Here is a 21,682-nt window from a genome sequence, read left to right on the forward strand (position 1 = left end):
AGCTTAGCTAGTGATTCATTCTCTGTGCCTACCTGCTGTAACAAGAGTAACAGAAATATAAATACCAAGGGTCAAGATACTTTTGTAACAGTACAGTGATTTATTTGAGCTTAGCTAGTGATTCATTCTCTGTGCCTACCTGCTGTAACAAGAGTAACAGAAATATAAATACCAAGGGTCAAGATACTTTTGTAACAGTACAGTGATTTATTTGAGCTTAGCTAGTGATTCATTCTCTGTGCCTACCTGCTGTAACAAGAGTAACAGAAATATAAATACCAAGGGTCAAGATACTTTTGTAACAGTACAGTGATTTATTTGAGCTTAGCTAGTGATTCATTCTCTGTGCCTACCTGCTGTAACAAGAGTAACAGAAATATAAATACCAAGGGTCAAGATACTTTTGTAACAGTACAGTGATTTATTTGAGCTTAGCTAGTGATTCATTCTCTGTGCCTACCTGCTGTAACAAGAGTAACAGAAATATAAATACCAAGGGTCAAGATACTTTTGTAACAGTACAGTGATTTATTTGAGCTTAGCTAGTGATTCATTCTCTGTGCCTACCTGCTGTAACAAGAGTAACAGAAATATAAATACCAAGGGTCAAGATACTTTTGTAACAGTACAGTGATTTATTTGAGCTTAGCTAGTGATTCATTCTCTGTGCCTACCTGCTGTAACAAGAGTAACAGAAATATAAATACCAAGGGTCAAGATACTTTTGTAACAGTACAGTGATTTATTTGAGCTTAGCTAGTGATTCATTCTCTGTGCCTACCTGCTGTAACAAGAGTAACAGAAATATAAATACCAAGGGTCAAGATACTTTTGTAACAGTACAGTGATTTATTTGAGCTTAGCTAGTGATTCATTCTCTGTGCCTACCTGCTGTAACAAGAGTAACAGAAATATAAATACCAAGGGTCAAGATACTTTTGTAACAGTACAGTGATTTATTTGAGCTTAGCTAGTGATTCATTCTCTGTGCCTACCTGCTGTAACAAGAGTAACAGAAATATAAATACCAAGGGTCAAGATACTTTTGTAACAGTACAGTGATTTATTTGAGCTTAGCTAGTGATTCATTCTCTGTGCCTACCTGCTGTAACAAGAGTAACAGAAATATAAATACCAAGGGTCAAGATACTTTTGTAACAGTACAGTGATTTATTTGAGCTTAGCTAGTGATTCATTCTCTGTGCCTACCTGCTGTAACAAGAGTAACAGAAATATAAATACCAAGGGTCAAGATACTTTTGTAACAGTACAGTGATTTATTTGAGCTTAGCTAGTGATTCATTCTCTGTGCCTACCTGCTGTAACAAGAGTAACAGAAATATAAATACCAAGGGTCAAGATACTTTTGTAACAGTACAGTGATTTATTTGAGCTTAGCTAGTGATTCATTCTCTGTGCCTACCTGCTGTAACAAGAGTAACAGAAATATAAATACCAAGGGTCAAGATACTTTTGTAACAGTACAGTGATTTATTTGAGCTTAGCTAGTGATTCATTCTCTGTGCCTACCTGCTGTAACAAGAGTAACAGAAATATAAATACCAAGGGTCAAGATACTTTTGTAACAGTACAGTGATTTATTTGAGCTTAGCTAGTGATTCATTCTCTGTGCCTACCTGCTGTAACAAGAGTAACAGAAATATAAATACCAAGGGTCAAGATACTTTTGTAACAGTACAGTGATTTATTTGAGCTTAGCTAGTGATTCATTCTCTGTGCCTACCTGCTGTAACAAGAGTAACAGAAATATAAATACCAAGGGTCAAGATACTTTTGTAACAGTACAGTGATTTATTTGAGCTTAGCTAGTGATTCATTCTCTGTGCCTACCTGCTGTAACAAGAGTAACAGAAATATAAATACCAAGGGTCAAGATACTTTTGTAACAGTACAGTGATTTATTTGAGCTTAGCTAGTGATTCATTCTCTGTGCCTACCTGCTGTAACAAGAGTAACAGAAATATAAATACCAAGGGTCAAGATACTTTTGTAACAGTACAGTGATTTATTTGAGCTTAGCTAGTGATTCATTCTCTGTGCCTACCTGCTGTAACAAGAGTAACAGAAATATAAATACCAAGGGTCAAGATACTTTTGTAACAGTACAGTGATTTATTTGAGCTTAGCTAGTGATTCATTCTCTGTGCCTACCTGCTGTAACAAGAGTAACAGAAATATAAATACCAAGGGTCAAGATACTTTTGTAACAGTACAGTGATTTATTTGAGCTTAGCTAGTGATTCATTCTCTGTGCCTACCTGCTGTAACAAGAGTAACAGAAATATAAATACCAAGGGTCAAGATACTTTTGTAACAGTACAGTGATTTATTTGAGCTTAGCTAGTGATTCATTCTCTGTGCCTACCTGCTGTAACAAGAGTAACAGAAATATAAATACCAAGGGTCAAGATACTTTTGTAACAGTACAGTGATTTATTTGAGCTTAGCTAGTGATTCATTCTCTGTGCCTACCTGCTGTAACAAGAGTAACAGAAATATAAATACCAAGGGTCAAGATACTTTTGTAACAGTACAGTGATTTATTTGAGCTTAGCTAGTGATTCATTCTCTGTGCCTACCTGCTGTAACAAGAGTAACAGAAATATAAATACCAAGGGTCAAGATACTTTTGTAACAGTACAGTGATTTATTTGAGCTTAGCTAGTGATTCATTCTCTGTGCCTACCTGCTGTAACAAGAGTAACAGAAATATAAATACCAAGGGTCAAGATACTTTTGTAACAGTACAGTGATTTATTTGAGCTTAGCTAGTGATTCATTCTCTGTGCCTACCTGCTGTAACAAGAGTAACAGAAATATAAATACCAAGGGTCAAGATACTTTTGTAACAGTACAGTGATTTATTTGAGCTTAGCTAGTGATTCATTCTCTGTGCCTACCTGCTGTAACAAGAGTAACAGAAATATAAATACCAAGGGTCAAGATACTTTTGTAACAGTACAGTGATTTATTTGAGCTTAGCTAGTGATTCATTCTCTGTGCCTACCTGCTGTAACAAGAGTAACAGAAATATAAATACCAAGGGTCAAGATACTTTTGTAACAGTACAGTGATTTATTTGAGCTTAGCTAGTGATTCATTCTCTGTGCCTACCTGCTGTAACAAGAGTAACAGAAATATAAATACCAAGGGTCAAGATACTTTTGTAACAGTACAGTGATTTATTTGAGCTTAGCTAGTGATTCATTCTCTGTGCCTACCTGCTGTAACAAGAGTAACAGAAATATAAATACCAAGGGTCAAGATACTTTTGTAACAGTACAGTGATTTATTTGAGCTTAGCTAGTGATTCATTCTCTGTGCCTACCTGCTGTAACAAGAGTAACAGAAATATAAATACCAAGGGTCAAGATACTTTTGTAACAGTACAGTGATTTATTTGAGCTTAGCTAGTGATTCATTCTCTGTGCCTACCTGCTGTAACAAGAGTAACAGAAATATAAATACCAAGGGTCAAGATACTTTTGTAACAGTACAGTGATTTATTTGAGCTTAGCTAGTGATTCATTCTCTGTGCCTACCTGCTGTAACAAGAGTAACAGAAATATAAATACCAAGGGTCAAGATACTTTTGTAACAGTACAGTGATTTATTTGAGCTTAGCTAGTGATTCATTCTCTGTGCCTACCTGCTGTAACAAGAGTAACAGAAATATAAATACCAAGGGTCAAGATACTTTTGTAACAGTACAGTGATTTATTTGAGCTTAGCTAGTGATTCATTCTCTGTGCCTACCTGCTGTAACAAGAGTAACAGAAATATAAATACCAAGGGTCAAGATACTTTTGTAACAGTACAGTGATTTATTTGAGCTTAGCTAGTGATTCATTCTCTGTGCCTACCTGCTGTAACAAGAGTAACAGAAATATAAATACCAAGGGTCAAGATACTTTTGTAACAGTACAGTGATTTATTTGAGCTTAGCTAGTGATTCATTCTCTGTGCCTACCTGCTGTAACAAGAGTAACAGAAATATAAATACCAAGGGTCAAGATACTTTTGTAACAGTACAGTGATTTATTTGAGCTTAGCTAGTGATTCATTCTCTGTGCCTACCTGCTGTAACAAGAGTAACAGAAATATAAATACCAAGGGTCAAGATACTTTTGTAACAGTACAGTGATTTATTTGAGCTTAGCTAGTGATTCATTCTCTGTGCCTACCTGCTGTAACAAGAGTAACAGAAATATAAATACCAAGGGTCAAGATACTTTTGTAACAGTACAGTGATTTATTTGAGCTTAGCTAGTGATTCATTCTCTGTGCCTACCTGCTGTAACAAGAGTAACAGAAATATAAATACCAAGGGTCAAGATACTTTTGTAACAGTACAGTGATTTATTTGAGCTTAGCTAGTGATTCATTCTCTGTGCCTACCTGCTGTAACAAGAGTAACAGAAATATAAATACCAAGGGTCAAGATACTTTTGTAACAGTACAGTGATTTATTTGAGCTTAGCTAGTGATTCATTCTCTGTGCCTACCTGCTGTAACAAGAGTAACAGAAATATAAATACCAAGGGTCAAGATACTTTTGTAGCAGTACAGTGATTTATTTGAGCTTAGCTAGTGATTCATTCTCTGTGCCTACCTGCTGTAACAAGAGTAACAGAAATATAAATACCAAGGGTCAAGATACTTTTGTAGCAGTACAGTGATTTATTTGAGCTTAGCTAGTGATTCATTCTCTGTGCCTACCTGCTGTAACAAGAGTAACAGAAATATAAATACCAAGGGTCAAGATACTTTTGTAACAGTACAGTGATTTATTTGAGCTTAGCTAGTGATTCATTCTCTGTGCCTACCTGCTGTAACAAGAGTAACAGAAATATAAATACCAAGGGTCAAGATACTTTTGTAGCAGTACAGTGATTTATTTGAGCTTAGCTAGTGATTCATTCTCTGTGCCTACCTGCTGTAACAAGAGTAACAGAAATATAAATACCAAGGGTCAAGATACTTTTGTAGCAGTACAGTGATTTATTTGAGCTTAGCTAGTGATTCATTCTCTGTGCCTACCTGCTGTAACAAGAGTAACAGAAATATAAATACCAAGGGTCAAGATACTTTTGTAACAGTACAGTGATTTATTTGAGCTTAGCTAGTGATTCATTCTCTGTGCCTACCTGCTGTAACAAGAGTAACAGAAATATAAATACCAAGGGTCAAGATACTTTTGTAACAGTACAGTGATTTATTTGAGCTTAGCTAGTGATTCATTCTCTGTGCCTACCTGCTGTAACAAGAGTAACAGAAATATAAATACCAAGGGTCAAGATACTTTTGTAGCAGTACAGTGATTTATTTGAGCTTAGCTAGTGATTCATTCTCTGTGCCTACCTGCTGTAACAAGAGTAACAGAAATATAAATACCAAGGGTCAAGATACTTTTGTAGCAGTACAGTGATTTATTTGAGCTTAGCTAGTGATTCATTCTCTGTGCCTACCTGCTGTAACAAGAGTAACAGAAATATAAATACCAAGGGTCAAGATACTTTTGTAACAGTACAGTGATTTATTTGAGCTTAGCTAGTGATTCATTCTCTCAAGTGCCTACTTGCTGTAACAAGAGTAACAGAAATATAAATACCAAGGGTCAAGATACTTTTGTAACAGTACAGTGATTTATTTGAGCTTAGCTAGTGATTCATTCTCTGTGCCTACCTGCTGTAACAAGAGTAACAGAAATATAAATACCAAGGGTCAAGATACTTTTGTATTAGTACAGTGATTTATTTGAGCTTAGCTAGTGATTCATTCTCTGTGCCTACCTGCTGTAACAAGAGTAACAGAAATATAAATACCAAGGGTCAAGATACTTTTGTAGCAGTACAGTGATTTATTTGAGCTTAGCTAGTGATTCATTCTCTGTGCCTACCTGCTGTAACAAGAGTAACAGAAATATAAATACCAAGGGTCAAGATACTTTTGTATTAGTACAGTGATTTATTTGAGCTTAGCTAGTGATTCATTCTCTGTGCCTACTTGCTGTAACAAGAGTAACAGAAATATAAATACCAAGGGTCAAGATACTTTTGTAACAGTACAGTGATTTATTTGAGTTGATGTGAATAACTATCTAATAACTTACAACACAGCTAACTAGACAGGGTTGGAAAAAAAAAGTCTTCTATTAAAAGTAATCTTATGACATTATTCACTACACTTTTCTGTTGGGTAATCTTACAGCATTACCCACAATACCTTTCTTAAAACTCTTATTATAGTTTCATCTTCTAACTAAATCTTATGTTTTAAGACAGCAGCAACTTTGTTAAAATCCACGTTAAGAACACCAAATGTTTGCATGATATACAAAAGAGACGATTTCTCTCACACCTGTTTTTATACTTAAATTACAGAAACTCCCTTCTTTATCAGAAACTCAGTCCAGATAGTATTTTTTTAAGTAGGTATTACATGGTTCTATATTTAAAACTATATTTCTCTTAATTTACCAGAAAATATTTTATTTCTTTTAAGTGGACTAGTCCATAAGTAATACTATGGATTTTCATAATTCCATTCTTTAGTGCTTGGAATAAAGAAATAATCCTTCTATGTTAATACTGTGGAATAAGTTACATATCATTCTAAGAAAGCTTTCTACTTTAGATTTTCCTGAAAAAAGAAAGAAAGAAAAAGACATTCTGTATCTTAAATTTTTCTAGAGATGTATTTAAGATCTTACTTTATCTGGATGTACTGCTAAACACGCTTTATAATAGAACTTTCTCACGTCTGCTGTTGTCAGTAGTTGGTGCATTCCCACTTCCTGCCAGCGTGTACCATCCCATAATACTGTGTGGAGTGAGCACAGAAGAGCTCGAATGTTACGTTCTTTTCTCTGTGTCCAGTCTAAAATCTTTGGAAGAACATAAATTCCTCCTTCAGTACTTTTACAAACCAATTATTTAATAAACAATTATAGTTTTTAATAATTAATACATTGATGACAAGTTTGGCTTGGATGAATCACGACATTCTACAATGGGAGGATAATAGTAATTCATGACAATATATGGAGTGAGTTGTGACATTCCAAAATTGGTGAATAATAGTAATTCACAATGGGTAATTCATGACAATTAATGAAATGTGTCATGACATTCTACCATGGGTAAATAGTAGTAATCTATAAATGGATGAGTCTTGATACTCTACCTGAACTATGTCATGACTTGGAGGAGTCACAATATTCTACCTGACATGTCTAATGACTACACACAAAGTGAGACATTCTATGTTGGGTGAGCATAACACTCTACCCATGTCATAGCAATCCATCTTGACTAAACCAGGAAAATGTTAAATTACAGGTATTCTGAATCCATCACTAAAACTACTTTAGAAGCAATTCTTTTTGTTTGTAATTAAAATACAACTTTTTTTTATAGAGCAGAGAATATGAGTTTTGTCTTAGTTAACCCAATTGCTGCTTCCACTTGGAAAAACAACTGCTACCCTAGTAACACCCACACTTTTCTTGTTACTTAACCCAGGTGTTTAATATATATATGGGTAAACTATGTTGTATTTAATTAATTCATTGAAGCCACATGGAATATTTGTCCATAGGGCATGTCTCGCTTTCTGTAACTAAAACTGTTGTGATCCACTAGTGGTTCACACAGCTATATAACGGGCCACCCATGCTGTGCCAACAATGGGTATCTGAACTTTGTTTTTAATATTATGAATCTGCATACTTATCAGTGGGGGGTCAAGGATACAAAACTCCAGTTGAAAAAAAGAAACTGCTCTTATCACTAACGTTTGGAGTACCTGAATTTGTTCATTAAAAAAACAAAGAATCAACCAACCTTAACACTTCTCAGGATGTGATAAATGAGAACTTTATGATGTGGTTAGTTTCATTTTTAAATATAAACGTGAACAAAAAGAAAACTTGAATAGAATTTGACAACATATAAAAATAATTTTGATTATTAAGCTGTAATAACTTCTGAGAAAAATCATGTTCAGTTTTTTTTATGAAAACAATTGATATAAAAAGTTTATTAATAATCTCAAGTTGCCTCATTTACTTAAAACTTCAAACCTTAAGTTTCTCAGGATCCATTTCTTTAGCTAGAACCTCTCTTCTCATATCAGCTATTGTCTTTGGTCCAATATCTTTTCTACCAAATCCTGAAAACCCTTGTGATCCTAACAGATCCTCAAATTCATCCTCATTAACGAGAGGCTTTGGACCTGATTAAATAGAAATGAAAAAAAAAAAGTATTTATCTGATTTATTTCATTCAATATATAGCTTATGGGGTGAGGGAAAACCCCATTTCATGGTACAAAACAATCAAGGTTTTCTATGGATGCTTACATACAACATATTGTTATAACCAAAATGGTTTAAAAGCCAAAAGTTGATATCAGGTCATTTGTCCTTATTGCTGCAATACCATCAATTTTAGTTAGAAACAATTAAGTTGATGACATAACAAGAGCATGAAAAACTTAATGCCACATTCCAACAAATAAGAACCATTTCCAATGTTTATCTGGAATCAAATTTGGAGACATCACTGAAACTAGAAATACTCTGTGAGTTAAAAGTTGTTTAAAAAGTAATATGAAGCCTCTTGAAAGTACCAGAACAAATAATAAAACTCAAGTCCTTTAACAGGTCAAACCTGTAGGTTGTAGTCTACTGGATCAGTGAACAAGTGAGACTCAAATCCTTTAACAGGTCACAAACCTGTATACTGGGGTGCATTGGATTAAAGAATAAATGAGACTCAAGTCCTTTAACAGGTCACAAGACTGTAGGTTGTGGTTCTCCACATCAAATATACATAAAAAATAAAAACAAACAAAAACACTCCTAATGGTTTCAGTTCTAGCTCAGAATAAAGCAATATATAATGAACAACCAAGTAACAGCCACATGCATATCTGCTAGTCAAGATGAATTTAAAAAGTTCATGAAAAAATTATTTTTATGTAACTTTTCATAACGTGTGTGCATGTGTATAAATATATACATATCCAGAAAAATTAACACTGATAAAGTTAAGTAAACAAAATCAAAATGAAAGACTGCATTAAAAACAGCAAACCAAACCTCTGACTAATTACATTGGTTTGTTGTAACCAAAAACAAACTGAAACAAAATAAATTTAAAAAAAATATATATGTAGTAATTGTTTTTTTTAACCCAGCATGGCCAAGCGTGTCAAGGCATTCGACTCGTAATTCAAGGGTCGTGGGTTCAAATCCTGGTCGCACCAAATATGCTCGCCCTTCCAGCCATGGGAGCATTATTATGTTGTGGTCAATCCCACTATTTGTTGGTAAAAGAGTGGCCCAAGAGTTGGCGGTGGGTGGTAATGACTAGCTGCTTTCCCTCTTGTCTTACGCTGCTAAATTAGGGACGGCTAGTGCAGATAGCCCTTCAGTAGCTTTGCTCGAAATTCAAATCAAACAAACAAATTGTTTTTTTTCTTTTAAAAAACACGAACACTGATATACCATAATACATAATGAAAGCTAACACTTTTTAACATTTCAGTGTTTACTCATTTATTGCAAAGGAACGTTCTTTAACAGGACTGTAAAAAATAATTTAACAAACCAGAAAGAGTTGAAGGTATATAAATCAAAAAGAACAAAAGGGGTAAAGTCATGGTATTATATTGTCATATAGATACGCACATTGACTTACCAATTAGAGAAAGGGCTAAGCTCTTAGTGTGAATAATGCTCTTCCAATTTGTACTTTATATTTTTATATATTCTTTTAACTCTGACAGTGACAGTGATTTTCATGTTTTATTCATTCTCAAGATAATTTGGTTCACAATGAATTGAGCCCTAATAATTTTTTTTAATATGATTAAAAAAGAAATGTTTAATTTACCAAAACCCTTCCTTGCTCCTCTGTCTCCAAACACGCTAGCAAAGTAGTTACGATTATAGTCGGCTTTTTGTGAAGACGTGGCACTTCCAGCACAAGTCTTAGGCTGCTGAGAGCTCGGCCCTGCTGTCTGTGTAAATGCACCGGGACCACCACTTCCATACGAATGGGGGTGCGACGTGTGGTGAGGACTGGCATTAGAAGGTAGGTTAGACGTAGTGCTCCAGTGCTGCCAAGGGCCAAAGTTTTGTTGTGTGGCCTGTCCAAAAGTGGCCGTGAGATTCCCTAAATCAACAGATGTAGAAACGTCTGTATAAAAAAGAATAAACCTGAGATTACAAAACATTAACAATGGATCACGGTATTTATTTCTGAATGCAATCCATCACTCTTGCAGCAAAGGTTACTTATAAAACAGTTCAACTTTATGGTTTTTATTTTAAATAACAGTTGAAGTTCATTTGTTTTTGCTTTAGCAGAAAGCCCACAATAGGGTATCTGCACTCTGTTTATGACATAAAACTCAAACTATATATTTCACCTTTGTATATCTGTAAAAGTACCACTGACCCATGATGGGACACTTAAAGTTTAATGTTATTGAAACCCACGTGACAAAGAGATTGCCAGTAATAACTACAAAATCTCTGGAATTTAATTTCTTAACAATGTTAAGAAAAAGAAAAATCTGTATGTATTTACCAAGATCAGCAAAGGGATCAGTTGTTTCCTTAAGTGCTTCAAGATTGGGGGTGGAAGCATTTCGTGGCATAGTGATATTTGGGGGACGCTCACTCGTAGGTACTTCTGGGCTGGGCGATGTAAAAACAGAGTCCCAACTGCCCAGAAGAAAGGCATCCTGACCTTCAGAGGGTCGAAGATTACATGCCGAAGCACTAGTCGAAATACTAGGTTTATGCTGTTTTGTGTTTAAAAAAAAGACATGTACAGAAAGAATTATTAGAATAACCTTAAAGATGAACCTCACAGCATTCTGAAAAAGGTAGAATAAAAAGCAAAATAGTACAAAAGAACTGAATGAAGAAAGCCGTTAAAAAACATCAAACAGCTGTTAAAAATATCAAACAGCTGTTAAAAAACATCAAACAGCTGTTAAAAATACAACACAGCTTTACTTTCAATACCTAATTGAACTAGCTAACAATAGAGCTATCTACATGAGTACTTAATGGTGTAATATGAGGTCTGTTCAAAAAATACGTGGACTGTTTGAATTGTGCGGCTCCAGTTGGTTCCAGAGGAATCCGCTTGGTGTCGCTAGGTTTGCACAGATCAGCTGATTATGATGCCATTTCCCGATGGCAGATATCTTCATTTGTGTATTAGCTACGCGGTTTTAAGTGAAGTGCGATTTTTTTCGTTTGGCGGATTTCAGAATGAATGATCTGAAGGAGCAATGACTTGCTGTGAAATTTTGTTGTTAAACTTGGAAAACCTGCGACTGAAACTTTTGCTATGCTTAATACGGCTTACGGTGATGTTGCTATGAAGCGTACGGCATGTTTCAAGTGGCATGAACGTTTTAAGGATGGTCGACAGTCCATTGAAGATGATGAGCGTCCTAGACGTCCTTCCACGTCAACTGACGACCCACACGTCGACAAAATCGACACCCTGGTGCGGGCAAATCGACGTCTGACTGTCAGGGAGCTTGCTGAAGAGTGTGGAATATCAGTTGGATCTTGTTACGAGATTTTGACCGAAAATTGAAGATGCACCGCTGCTGCGAAATTCGGCCCTCAGAACTCGTGAGTTTTTGGCCAAACACTCGATCACTGTTCTTCCCCACCCCCCTTACTCACCTGACCTTGCTCCTTGCGATTTTTTCTTGTTCCCCAAACTCAAAAGACCTTTGAAAGGAAGAAGATTTGAGACGATTCCCGAGATTAAGGCAAATGCGACGAAGGAGCTGGAGGACATTACAAAAGAAACGTACCAGGACTGTTTCAACAAGTGGAAACACCGTTGGGATAAGTGTGTGCGTTGGGGAGGAGAGTACTTTGAAGGGTCCCAGACCTGTAACTTCTAAATACAGTACATTTTGTTTTACGACGTCAGTCCGCGTACTTTTTGAACAGCCCTCGTATCTCTTCCTCATCACCTTTCCTGTTTCATCAAAATCTACATGGAAAGTTATGCTGTTATAAACACTGAACAAATCAACTCTTGAGTGGAGTTGTTGAGAACAAGTTTAATCTCAACTGAAAATAATTTTTCCTAAAGTCAGTTTCAACTGGATAAATCAGCAGAAAACTTACCAATTTAGGCTTCACAACTTCAAGTGACAGAGCATTCAGAATGCTTTTACCTACGTAACTAAAAACACAAACTACAAATTTCTTGGTTCAGAGTTATTTAGCACATAATAAGACTGCTAAAGGCCAGTGATAAGGTTAGAAAGCACGAAACAGAGCTTTGATTTGTTAATAAAAGGACATCGAACTACAAGTTTTATTGTTACATTTATGTAGTAATTCAACTTTACTTATAATAAAAAAATTGCAATTGTAGCCCTGTCTTTGTTTTAAGCTACAAACTTAATTTAGAATTTTCTGCTTAATGAATGTACTTACACAGGAAAATATATACAGGGTAATTACACAGGTTCAAAAACATAATTACAGCAACTTTTTCAAACTGCTTTATCAAGTGTAATTGTTATCTGATGATGACCAAATACCACAGGTCAAAACACTGTAGTTCTTAAAATCAGAATTTTCCTGATGCAAAAGTTATTACTGGGTTAATCAGTTACTAGTTTCCTCACTAAACATTAATTGACCATATTTACAATACAAACCAAAGGTGTGCTTCCCACGCTGCCACTATGGAAGTCATTACTTCTTTCAGTATTACTAGCGAAGGGGTCAAATAAATCAGCAGAAGACCCTTTTGAAATCTTCGGTACACTACTTGCATTACCTGCATTGAACACAACGAAAGGATCAGATCTTGTACTCTGGTCAGCATCTGGTGGAGGGCCCTTTGCAGACCCACTTTTAAATGGATCGAACAAATCCTCAAATCCAGAACCTGCACTAGATGTTGTTATTAAAGGAACATCTGGATTGTTTAATAAGTCAAAATTGGTCAGCTGAGGTTCGTTTCCTCCATCAGCTGAAATGTCTAAAAGATCGAAAGTTGGCCTATTCTGATCTTCTGATGTTCCTATACCTAAATCTGCATCTATTACAGATGAACTTGATCCAAGATTTAGAAGGTCAACATCTTCAGGTGGTGGTCTTTTTAAATCTTTCAGTGTTTCTTCCTCCCCCCCACCAGCTGGTGGAGTAGATGGGGTAAGCGTATGGTCACTCACTTCATCCTATAGATAAAAATATCACAGAAGGATGAAAACACTGGTAATTTTCCAAAATTAAATTGCAAATGTTACCCTAAAAATATCCCATAATAAAGCCACCCAACTCTTTAATTACAAATATATATATTTCTCTTTTATTAGTAACTGCTTTAGTTTCATTAGAAACAGATTCAGTTACTACAGGTTAAACACTGACCTTCCTCATATCTACACATAAAGACAGCATCCTTACATAAAAAAAGATATTTTTAATTAATAAAAATGCCAAATTCTGCAGTTAGCATCTGTTTCTTATGATCAGAGCACAGTGCACATTTTACAACATTACATGAACTTGATGTAGAATAAAATCTACATTCTGATTCCTATTAAAGAAATCACCATCATCTGATTCTTAACTCTAAGGCACTTGTTCCTTTCATTTCTTAACACTTATTTGCTTAATTAATAAATAAAAGGATTAAAACAAAACATATAGTATTTAGTAGTAGGAAAGACAGATAAATTATACAAGTTTTAGGACATTTTACTCTCGTACCTGATGTTACGCTTTGTGTTCTAAAATGCATATTTGAAAGCTACATGAATTATTATGTGGACTGATAACAAAGTATAAATAAAGTTGTCCTTTCAAAGTATGTTTTTGAGTACAAATACATACATCTCAAGGTAAGAGCTAAATTTCTTGCTTTTAATGTTTTATTTGTTGAAACTTTGTGGAATGGACAGCAACTGCTTGTTGTGGAGACACAAGTGTATTAAAGGATGTTTTATTTGTTGTTATACATTTTTACAAAAAGTAGCTAGACTATTAACGTAAAAAACGTATTAGGGTAGAAAAGAAAACACCAATGAAAAAAACTAAACAGAACGAAGGTTTCATAAGTAATGCTTCGGGAACATGTGTGCTCCGATGTTATGTAATCTAATCTGATAGCTTGTTTACTGGAAGCTCTCCACTAGGAGATGTATTGTTTGTCATACTATCAAAGTACATTAACAAAGCAATAAGACTAAAAGAAAGTAGAAGTAACAAAATTAGAAACCAAGGTTAAGATAAATAATTTTAGTTGTCTATTAAAATTTGCAGTCATTATGAAAAAAATATTTTATTTCACATTTTTTTAAAATTTGACTATAAAATTAAAAAAATTAAATGTTTTGTACACAACAGATTCTCTTGTTTACTTGGAGCTTGCCAACTTTTGTGAAGATTATATATTCAGTTATAGTTTCATGTTACCCATGGTTACAAGGTTGGTTAAAATGACAATTATTGTATACATAGGATTAAGAGGGAACAGATGTCTTGCTCTGGGATATTTTTTATGGCTGTATTTGATGGTCCATTCACTATGTAGAAAATTGAAGATTGTGTTAAACATTTGAATTTTCATCAAGTGATACTGAAGAAAGGCCAGTTTTTTTTAAACTTGGTAACAGAAAATTACATCTTCTGATTTGTTCAATGCCTATTGCACGTAGCATTAACAACGTGTAGGTAAAAAATGTACATTTTAATTTTTATACCAAACATTAAAACACTACTACTATTCTATACATTCTTAAACTACATGTCAATCTTTCATTTCATTTACACAGGTTTTACTGAATATAATTTACTTGTTATAGTGTTGTCATCAGTAAATTATAATAATTAGTACTAGCAAAGGTTTGAAAGTTCATCTAGTAAAAGTCCTCAAATCCTTCAAGGTCAAAATCACAGTTTAGTAAAACTGGTCACATTTCTTAGAAGAAAAAAAAATTACTGTTGTATTTTCAAGAATTCTGTTACTCATGTAGTTATTTCTTGTTTCCAAGTTAAATCTACTATTATGTTCATGTCTTTCTAAAATCAGAAAAAAAAAAAAACTACATATAATTTAATAATGCAAGCTGTTACAGTTCTAGTAGGTATATACATCCCATGTTCGTTATTATTTTCAAAAATCAAATAACCACAGACATAAACATGCAAAACTATGAAACTTTAACATTAACAACATTTTATAAGTTTACGTGCCATCAAGAGTTACAGTTTCAAAAAATATAAAAATCTTGAAATACTATTTCAGCTTGATGGGGGCAGAGTCACCATCCCCCCCAACATCCTGGCACTAACCTGAGTCACTCCATTATTATTAACAGAGGTTAAGGTTCCTGGTGGTGTGGCTACAGGCTCTTTAGCTTCCTGTAGCTGACTCTCATTTACTACACTTGTAAACTGGGCTACATACAAACAAAAGGCAGTAAAACCAATATTAATACATGTTTAAGTAGTTAAACTTAGAGTGATTTGTAGATTTTTTATTCTTCACTTTAACTTATCTACAGCCTATCCAATACATTCATACTGAAATAAAACAAACTCAATTCAAATGTGATATGAAACTGTAGGCTCCTGCTTACAACTGTATAACCTAATGAAAGTAAACATCAAGTTGTCTTTCAAACACCCTTTAACAAAGAAATTCTAGTTTATGCCAATGACAACTCGACAGTCACTTAATAATCGTACACTTACTTAAGCAGGATTCCATTTCATCCTCTGTAAAAAACAGAATGCGAGGTGAGAGATCAAGCTTGTCCAAACCCTCCCATGGAGGAGGTTTGTTGGAAAGGCAAGGTTGTTCTTGACTTTCAACTTCAACTCTAAGTGTTACTGTAAACCCATCAGGGTAACGATCTGGTTCTTCTACACAATCTAAGTCTTTCCTGAAATAGAACAATACAAACTTAAATATTAAATGTTTGAATAACATGATTAGTTTTCACATCATTTCTAAAGTAAAATATCACAAGCTTAAACAATCATGCATATGAATAGAATGAACTAGTTCTTCCACACACAAAGACATTTCTGAAATACAGTATTACAACAAATAGAAATATCAATTATGTAAAAATGAGCAGTCTTGTACACAATTCAAGTCATTCCTGATATAAAATATTTACATATTGAAATATCAAATGTATGGTTTAAAACTTTTTCTTAAATATGAATAATTACTAAACTGCCTCATGGAATTTAATATTTTTTGAAAAAATAGAAAAATACTATATTTTGCTCATAACAAACTATATAAATAAATGAACAATGAATGTTTGATGATGTACTAGTTTTAGATATTAAAAAGTGATTTAACAGAAAATGCTAGAGGTTAGGTGGTAAAGGAAGTGACTTAACAGCAACGTTTTCCAAGTCTAGCAGTCTTCTATAGTACCTCTAGGGGCTAACTCTTTATTTCAGTTGGTAATTCTATGATGTAGAACAGGTCTTGGGTTCATATCAGATGCAAGGATTTTATACAGTGTGTTATAAGTTGAATACACTCCATTGAAGGCTTACCACACTTTCTTCGCTTTGAAGTAAAACATACTTTTCATTGAAGTAAAACTATGTTGAACTTCAACATAGTCCAATGAAAGATTATCAAACTTCTAATCTACTTCTCATTTCAACTTAGTAAACTACTTTGTTTTTAACGCTTCATATATAATCGATGGCTTCCTTCATATATTAATGTACGTGTACTTCTGTTCAACGTGAATCAATATTAGATTCCAGTGGTGAGTGTTTACCTTTTTTGTTAATAACTTGGATTGCCTTAGGGTTAAAAAAACAACAACATAAGACAGACCAGTTTTATTTTCACGTTGCATCGTGTCACTAGCAGACTTTCCCCACAAGACCTTTCTCTCAACTAAGATATTTAAAATCACCTTTTAACTTTCAAATACATCATACACATAAACAAACAAACATAACCCATATTTAGTTTATAATTTCCTTCACCCTCTCACTCATCATTCTCTACTGGGCATGACACAACTTTAATTAAACTAGGTTTTGCTTATGTTTTACCAACCAATATAGAATCAAATTATAGCCAATAATCCCCACTTTAATAGAATAAAAGTTAAATTGTTAACGTTGTCAGGCAATAATTAAATAAAGAGTTTGAATTTCTCTCGCGTAACTCGTAGTATCTTCTCATTTCCATTTTATCCCTCTCCCAAGAAACTACAAATTAAATAACTCACTATAAAATTGTCATTGCTGAGGCAAATCATAACTTTTATAGCCTTCAGTTTGTTAGGGTACAGAGCTATCAAAGCAATTCATAACTTTTATAGCCTTCAGTTTGTTAGGGTACAGAGCTATCAAACAGAAAATCAGACACTACTGTCACATCGTCACCTTCAAGATTTATTATAGCCTTCAGTTTGTTAGGGTACAGAGCTATCAAACAGAAAATCAGACCCTACTGTCACATCCTCACCTTCAAGATTTATTATAGCCTTCAGTTTGTTAGGGTACAGAGCTATCAAACAGAAAATCAGACCCTACTGTCACATCCTCACCTTCAAGATTTATTATAGCCTTCAGTTTGTTAGGGTACAGAGCTATCAAACAGAAAATCAGACCCTACTGTCACATCCTCTCCTTCAAGATTTATTATAGCCTTCAGTTTGTTAGGGTACAGAGCTATCAAACAGAAAATCAGACCCTACTGTCACATCCTCTCCTTCAAGATTTATTATAGCCTTCAGTTTGTTAGGGTACAGAGCTATCAAACAGAAAATCAGACCCTACTGTCACATCCTCTCCTTCAAGATTTATTATAGCCTTCAGTTTGTTAGGGTACAGAGCTATCAAACAGAAAATCAGACCCTACTGTCACATCCTCACCTTCAAGATTTATTATAGCCTTCAGTTTGTTAGGGTACAGAGCTATCAAACAGAAAATCATAACTTTTATAGCCTTCAGTTTGTTAGGGTACAGAGCTATCAAACAGAAAATCATAACTTTATAGCCTTCAGTTTGTTAGGGTACAGAGCTATCAAACAGAAAATCATAACTTTATAGCCTTCAGTTTGTTAGGGTACAGAGCTATCAAACAGAAAATCATAACTTTTATAGCCTTCAGTTTGTTAGGGTACAGAGCTATCAAACAGAAAATCATAACTTTTATAGCCTTCAGTTTGTTAGGGTACAGAGCTATCAAACAGAAAATCATAACTTTTATAGCCTTCAGTTTGTTAGGGTACAGAGCTATCAAACAGAAAATCAGACCCTACTGTCACATCCTCACCTTCAAGATTTATTATAGCCTTCAGTTTGTTAGGGTACAGAGCTATCAAACAGAAAATCATAACTTTCCTATAGCCTTCAGTTTGTTAGGTACAGAGCTATCAAACAGAAAATCAGACCCTACTGTCACATCCTCACCTTCAAGATTTATTATAGCCTTCAGTTTGTTAGGTACAGAGCTATCAAACAGAAAATCATAACTTTATAGCCTTCAGTTTGTTAGGGTACAGAGCTATCAAACAGAAAATCAGACCCTACTGTCACATCCTCACCTTCAAGATTTATTATAGCCTTCAGTTTGTTAGGGTACAGAGCTATCAAACAGAAAATCATAACTTTTATAGCCTTCAGTTTGTTAGGGTACAGAGCTATCAAACAGAAAATCAGACCCTACTGTCACATCCTCACCTTCAAGATTTATTATAGCCTTCAGTTTGTTAGGGTACAGAGCTATCAAACAGAAAATCAGACCCTACTGTCACATCCTCTCCTTCAAGATTTATTATAGCCTTCAGTTTGTTAGGGTACAGAGCTATCAAACAGAAAATCAGACCCTACTGTCACATCCTCACCTTCAAGATTTATTATAGCCTTCAGTTTGTTAGGGTACAGAGCTATCAAACAGAAAATCAGACCCTACTGTCACATCCTCACCTTCAAGATTTATTATAGCCTTCAGTTTGTTAGGGTACAGAGCTATCAAACAGAAAATCAGACCCTACTGCCACATCCTCACCTTCAAGATTTATTATAGCCTTCAGTTTGTTAGGGTACAGAGCTATCAAACAGAAAATCAGACCCTACTGTCACATCCTCACCTTCAAGATTTATTATAGCCTTCAGTTTGTTAGGTACAGAGCTATCAAACAGAAAATCAGACCCTACTGTCACATCCTCACCTTCAAGATTTATTATAGCCTTCAGTTTGTTAGGGTACAGAGCTATCAAACAGAAAATCAGACCCTACTGTCACATCCTCACCTTCAAGATTTATTATAGCCTTCAGTTTGTTAGGGTACAGAGCTATCAAACAGAAAATCAGACCCTACTGTCACATCCTCACCTTCAAGATTTATTATAGCCTTCAGTTTGTTAGGGTACAGAGCTATCAAACAGAAAATCAGACCCTACTGCCACATCCTCACCTTCAAGATTTATTATAGCCTTCAGTTTGTTAGGGTACAGAGCTATCAAACAGAAAATCAGACCCTACTGTCACATCGCTCTCCTTCAAGATTTATTATAGCCTTCAGTTTGTTAGGGTACAGAGCTATCAAACAGAAAATCAGACCCTACTGCCACATCCTCACCTTCAAGATTTATTATAGCCTTCAGTTTGTTAGGGTACAGAGCTATCAAACAGAAAATCAGACCCTACTGCCACATCCTCACCTTCAAGATTTATTATAGCCTTCAGTTTGTTAGGGTACAGAGCTATCAAACAGAAAATCAGACCCTACTGCCACATCCTCACCTTCAAGATTTATTATAGCCTTCAGTTTGTTAGGGTACAGAGCTATCAAACAGAAAATCAGACCCTACTGCCACATCCTCACCTTCAAGATTTATTATAGCCTTCAGTTTGTTAGGGTACAGAGCTATCAAACAGAAAATCAGACCCTACTGTCACATCCTCACCTTCAAGATTTATTATAGCCTTCAGTTTGTTAGGGTACAGAGCTATCAAACAGAAAATCAGACCCTACTGTCACATCCTCACCTTCAAGATTTATTATAGCCTTCAGTTTGTTAGGGTACAGAGCTATCAAACAGAAAATCAGACCCTACTGTCACATCCTCACCTTCAAGATTTATTATAGCCTTCAGTTTGTTAGGGTACAGAGCTATCAAACAGAAAATCAGACCCTACTGTCACATCCTCACCTTCAAGATTTATTATAGCCTTCAGTTTGTTAGGGTACAGAGCTATCAAACAGAAAATCAGACCCTACTGTCACATCCTCACCTTCAAGATTTATTATAGCCTTCAGTTTGTTAGGGTACAGAGCTATCAAACAGAAAATCAGACCCTACTGTCACATCCTCACCTTCAAGATTTATTATAGCCTTCAGTTTGTTAGGGTACAGAGCTATCAAACAGAAAATCAGACCCTACTGTCACATCCTCACCTTCAAGATTTATTATAGCCTTCAGTTTGTTAGGGTACAGAGCTATCAAACAGAAAATCAGACCCTACTGTCACATCCTCACCTTCAAGATTTATTATAGCCTTCAGTTTGTTAGGGTACAGAGCTATCAAACAGAAAATCAGACCCTACTGTCACATCCTCACCTTCAAGATTTATTATAGCCTTCAGTTTGTTAGGGTACAGAGCTATCAAACAGAAAATCAGACCCTACTGTCACATCCTCACCTTCAAGATTTATTATAGCCTTCAGTTTGTTAGGTACAGAGCTATCAAACAGAAAATCAGACCCTACTGTCACATCCTCACCTTCAAGATTTATTATAGCCTTCAGTTTGTTAGGGTACAGAGCTATCAAACAGAAAATCAGACCCTACTGCCACATCCTCACCTTCAAGATTTATTATAGCCTTCAGTTTGTTAGGGTACAGAGCTATCAAACAGAAAATCAGACCCTACTGTCACATCCTCTCCTTCAAGATTTATTATAGCCTTCAGTTTGTTAGGGTACAGAGCTATCAAACAGAAAATCAGACCCTACTGCCACATCCTCACCTTCAAGATTTATTATAGCCTTCAGTTTGTTAGGGTACAGAGCTATCAAACAGAAAATCAGACCCTACTGCCACATCCTCACCTTCAAGATTTATTATAGCCTTCAGTTTGTTAGGGTACAGAGCTATCAAACAGAAAATCAGACCCTACTGCCACATCCTCACCTTCAAGATTTATTATAGCCTTCAGTTTGTTAGGGTACAGAGCTATCAAACAGAAAATCAGACCCTACTGCCACATCCTCACCTTCAAGATTTATTATAGCCTTCAGTTTGTTAGGTACAGAGCTATCAAACAGAAAATCAGACCCTACTGTCACATCCTCACCTTCAAGATTTATTATAGCCTTCAGTTTGTTAGGGTACAGAGCTATCAAACAGAAAATCAGACCCTACTGTCACATCCTCACCTTCAAGATTTATTATAGCCTTCAGTTTGTTAGGGTACAGAGCTATCAAACAGAAAATCAGACCCTACTGTCACATCCTCACCTTCAAGATTTATTATAGCCTTCAGTTTGTTAGGGTACAGAGCTATCAAACAGAAAATCAGACCCTACTGTCACATCCTCACCTTCAAGATTTATTATAGCCTTCAGTTTGTTAGGGTACAGAGCTATCAAA

The 21,682-nt window shown here is 35.1% G+C and overlaps 1 protein-coding gene across 4 annotated transcripts in view; it reads right to left on the reverse strand.

Moving 5' to 3' along the window:
• The window catches only part of LOC143248673 (cyclin-G-associated kinase-like), a 91,159-nt gene that overhangs the window by 6,065 nt on the left and 63,412 nt on the right, over positions 1–21,682 (reverse strand). For 3 of the 4 annotated variants that reach the window (XM_076497274.1, XM_076497272.1, XM_076497271.1), the window contains exons 18-24: positions 15,785–15,975; positions 15,383–15,489; positions 12,739–13,263; positions 10,620–10,836; positions 9,921–10,202; positions 8,105–8,256; positions 6,734–6,907 (exon numbers count right to left, since the gene is read on the reverse strand). In XM_076497274.1, the coding sequence (XP_076353389.1) occupies positions 6,734–6,907; positions 8,105–8,256; positions 9,921–10,202; positions 10,620–10,836; positions 12,739–13,263; positions 15,383–15,489; positions 15,785–15,975 (1,648 nt within the window). Of the gene's footprint in view, positions 1–5,849; positions 6,031–6,733; positions 6,908–8,104; positions 8,257–9,920; positions 10,203–10,619; positions 10,837–12,738; positions 13,264–15,382; positions 15,490–15,784; positions 15,976–21,682 lie in introns of those variants that run through there. The other variant, XM_076497273.1, reaches the window with a different exon arrangement.

This window comes from Tachypleus tridentatus, chromosome 4, assembly GCF_004210375.1.
Source record: "Tachypleus tridentatus isolate NWPU-2018 chromosome 4, ASM421037v1, whole genome shotgun sequence".
In the NCBI taxonomy this organism is placed as follows: domain Eukaryota; kingdom Metazoa; phylum Arthropoda; class Merostomata; order Xiphosura; family Limulidae; genus Tachypleus; species Tachypleus tridentatus.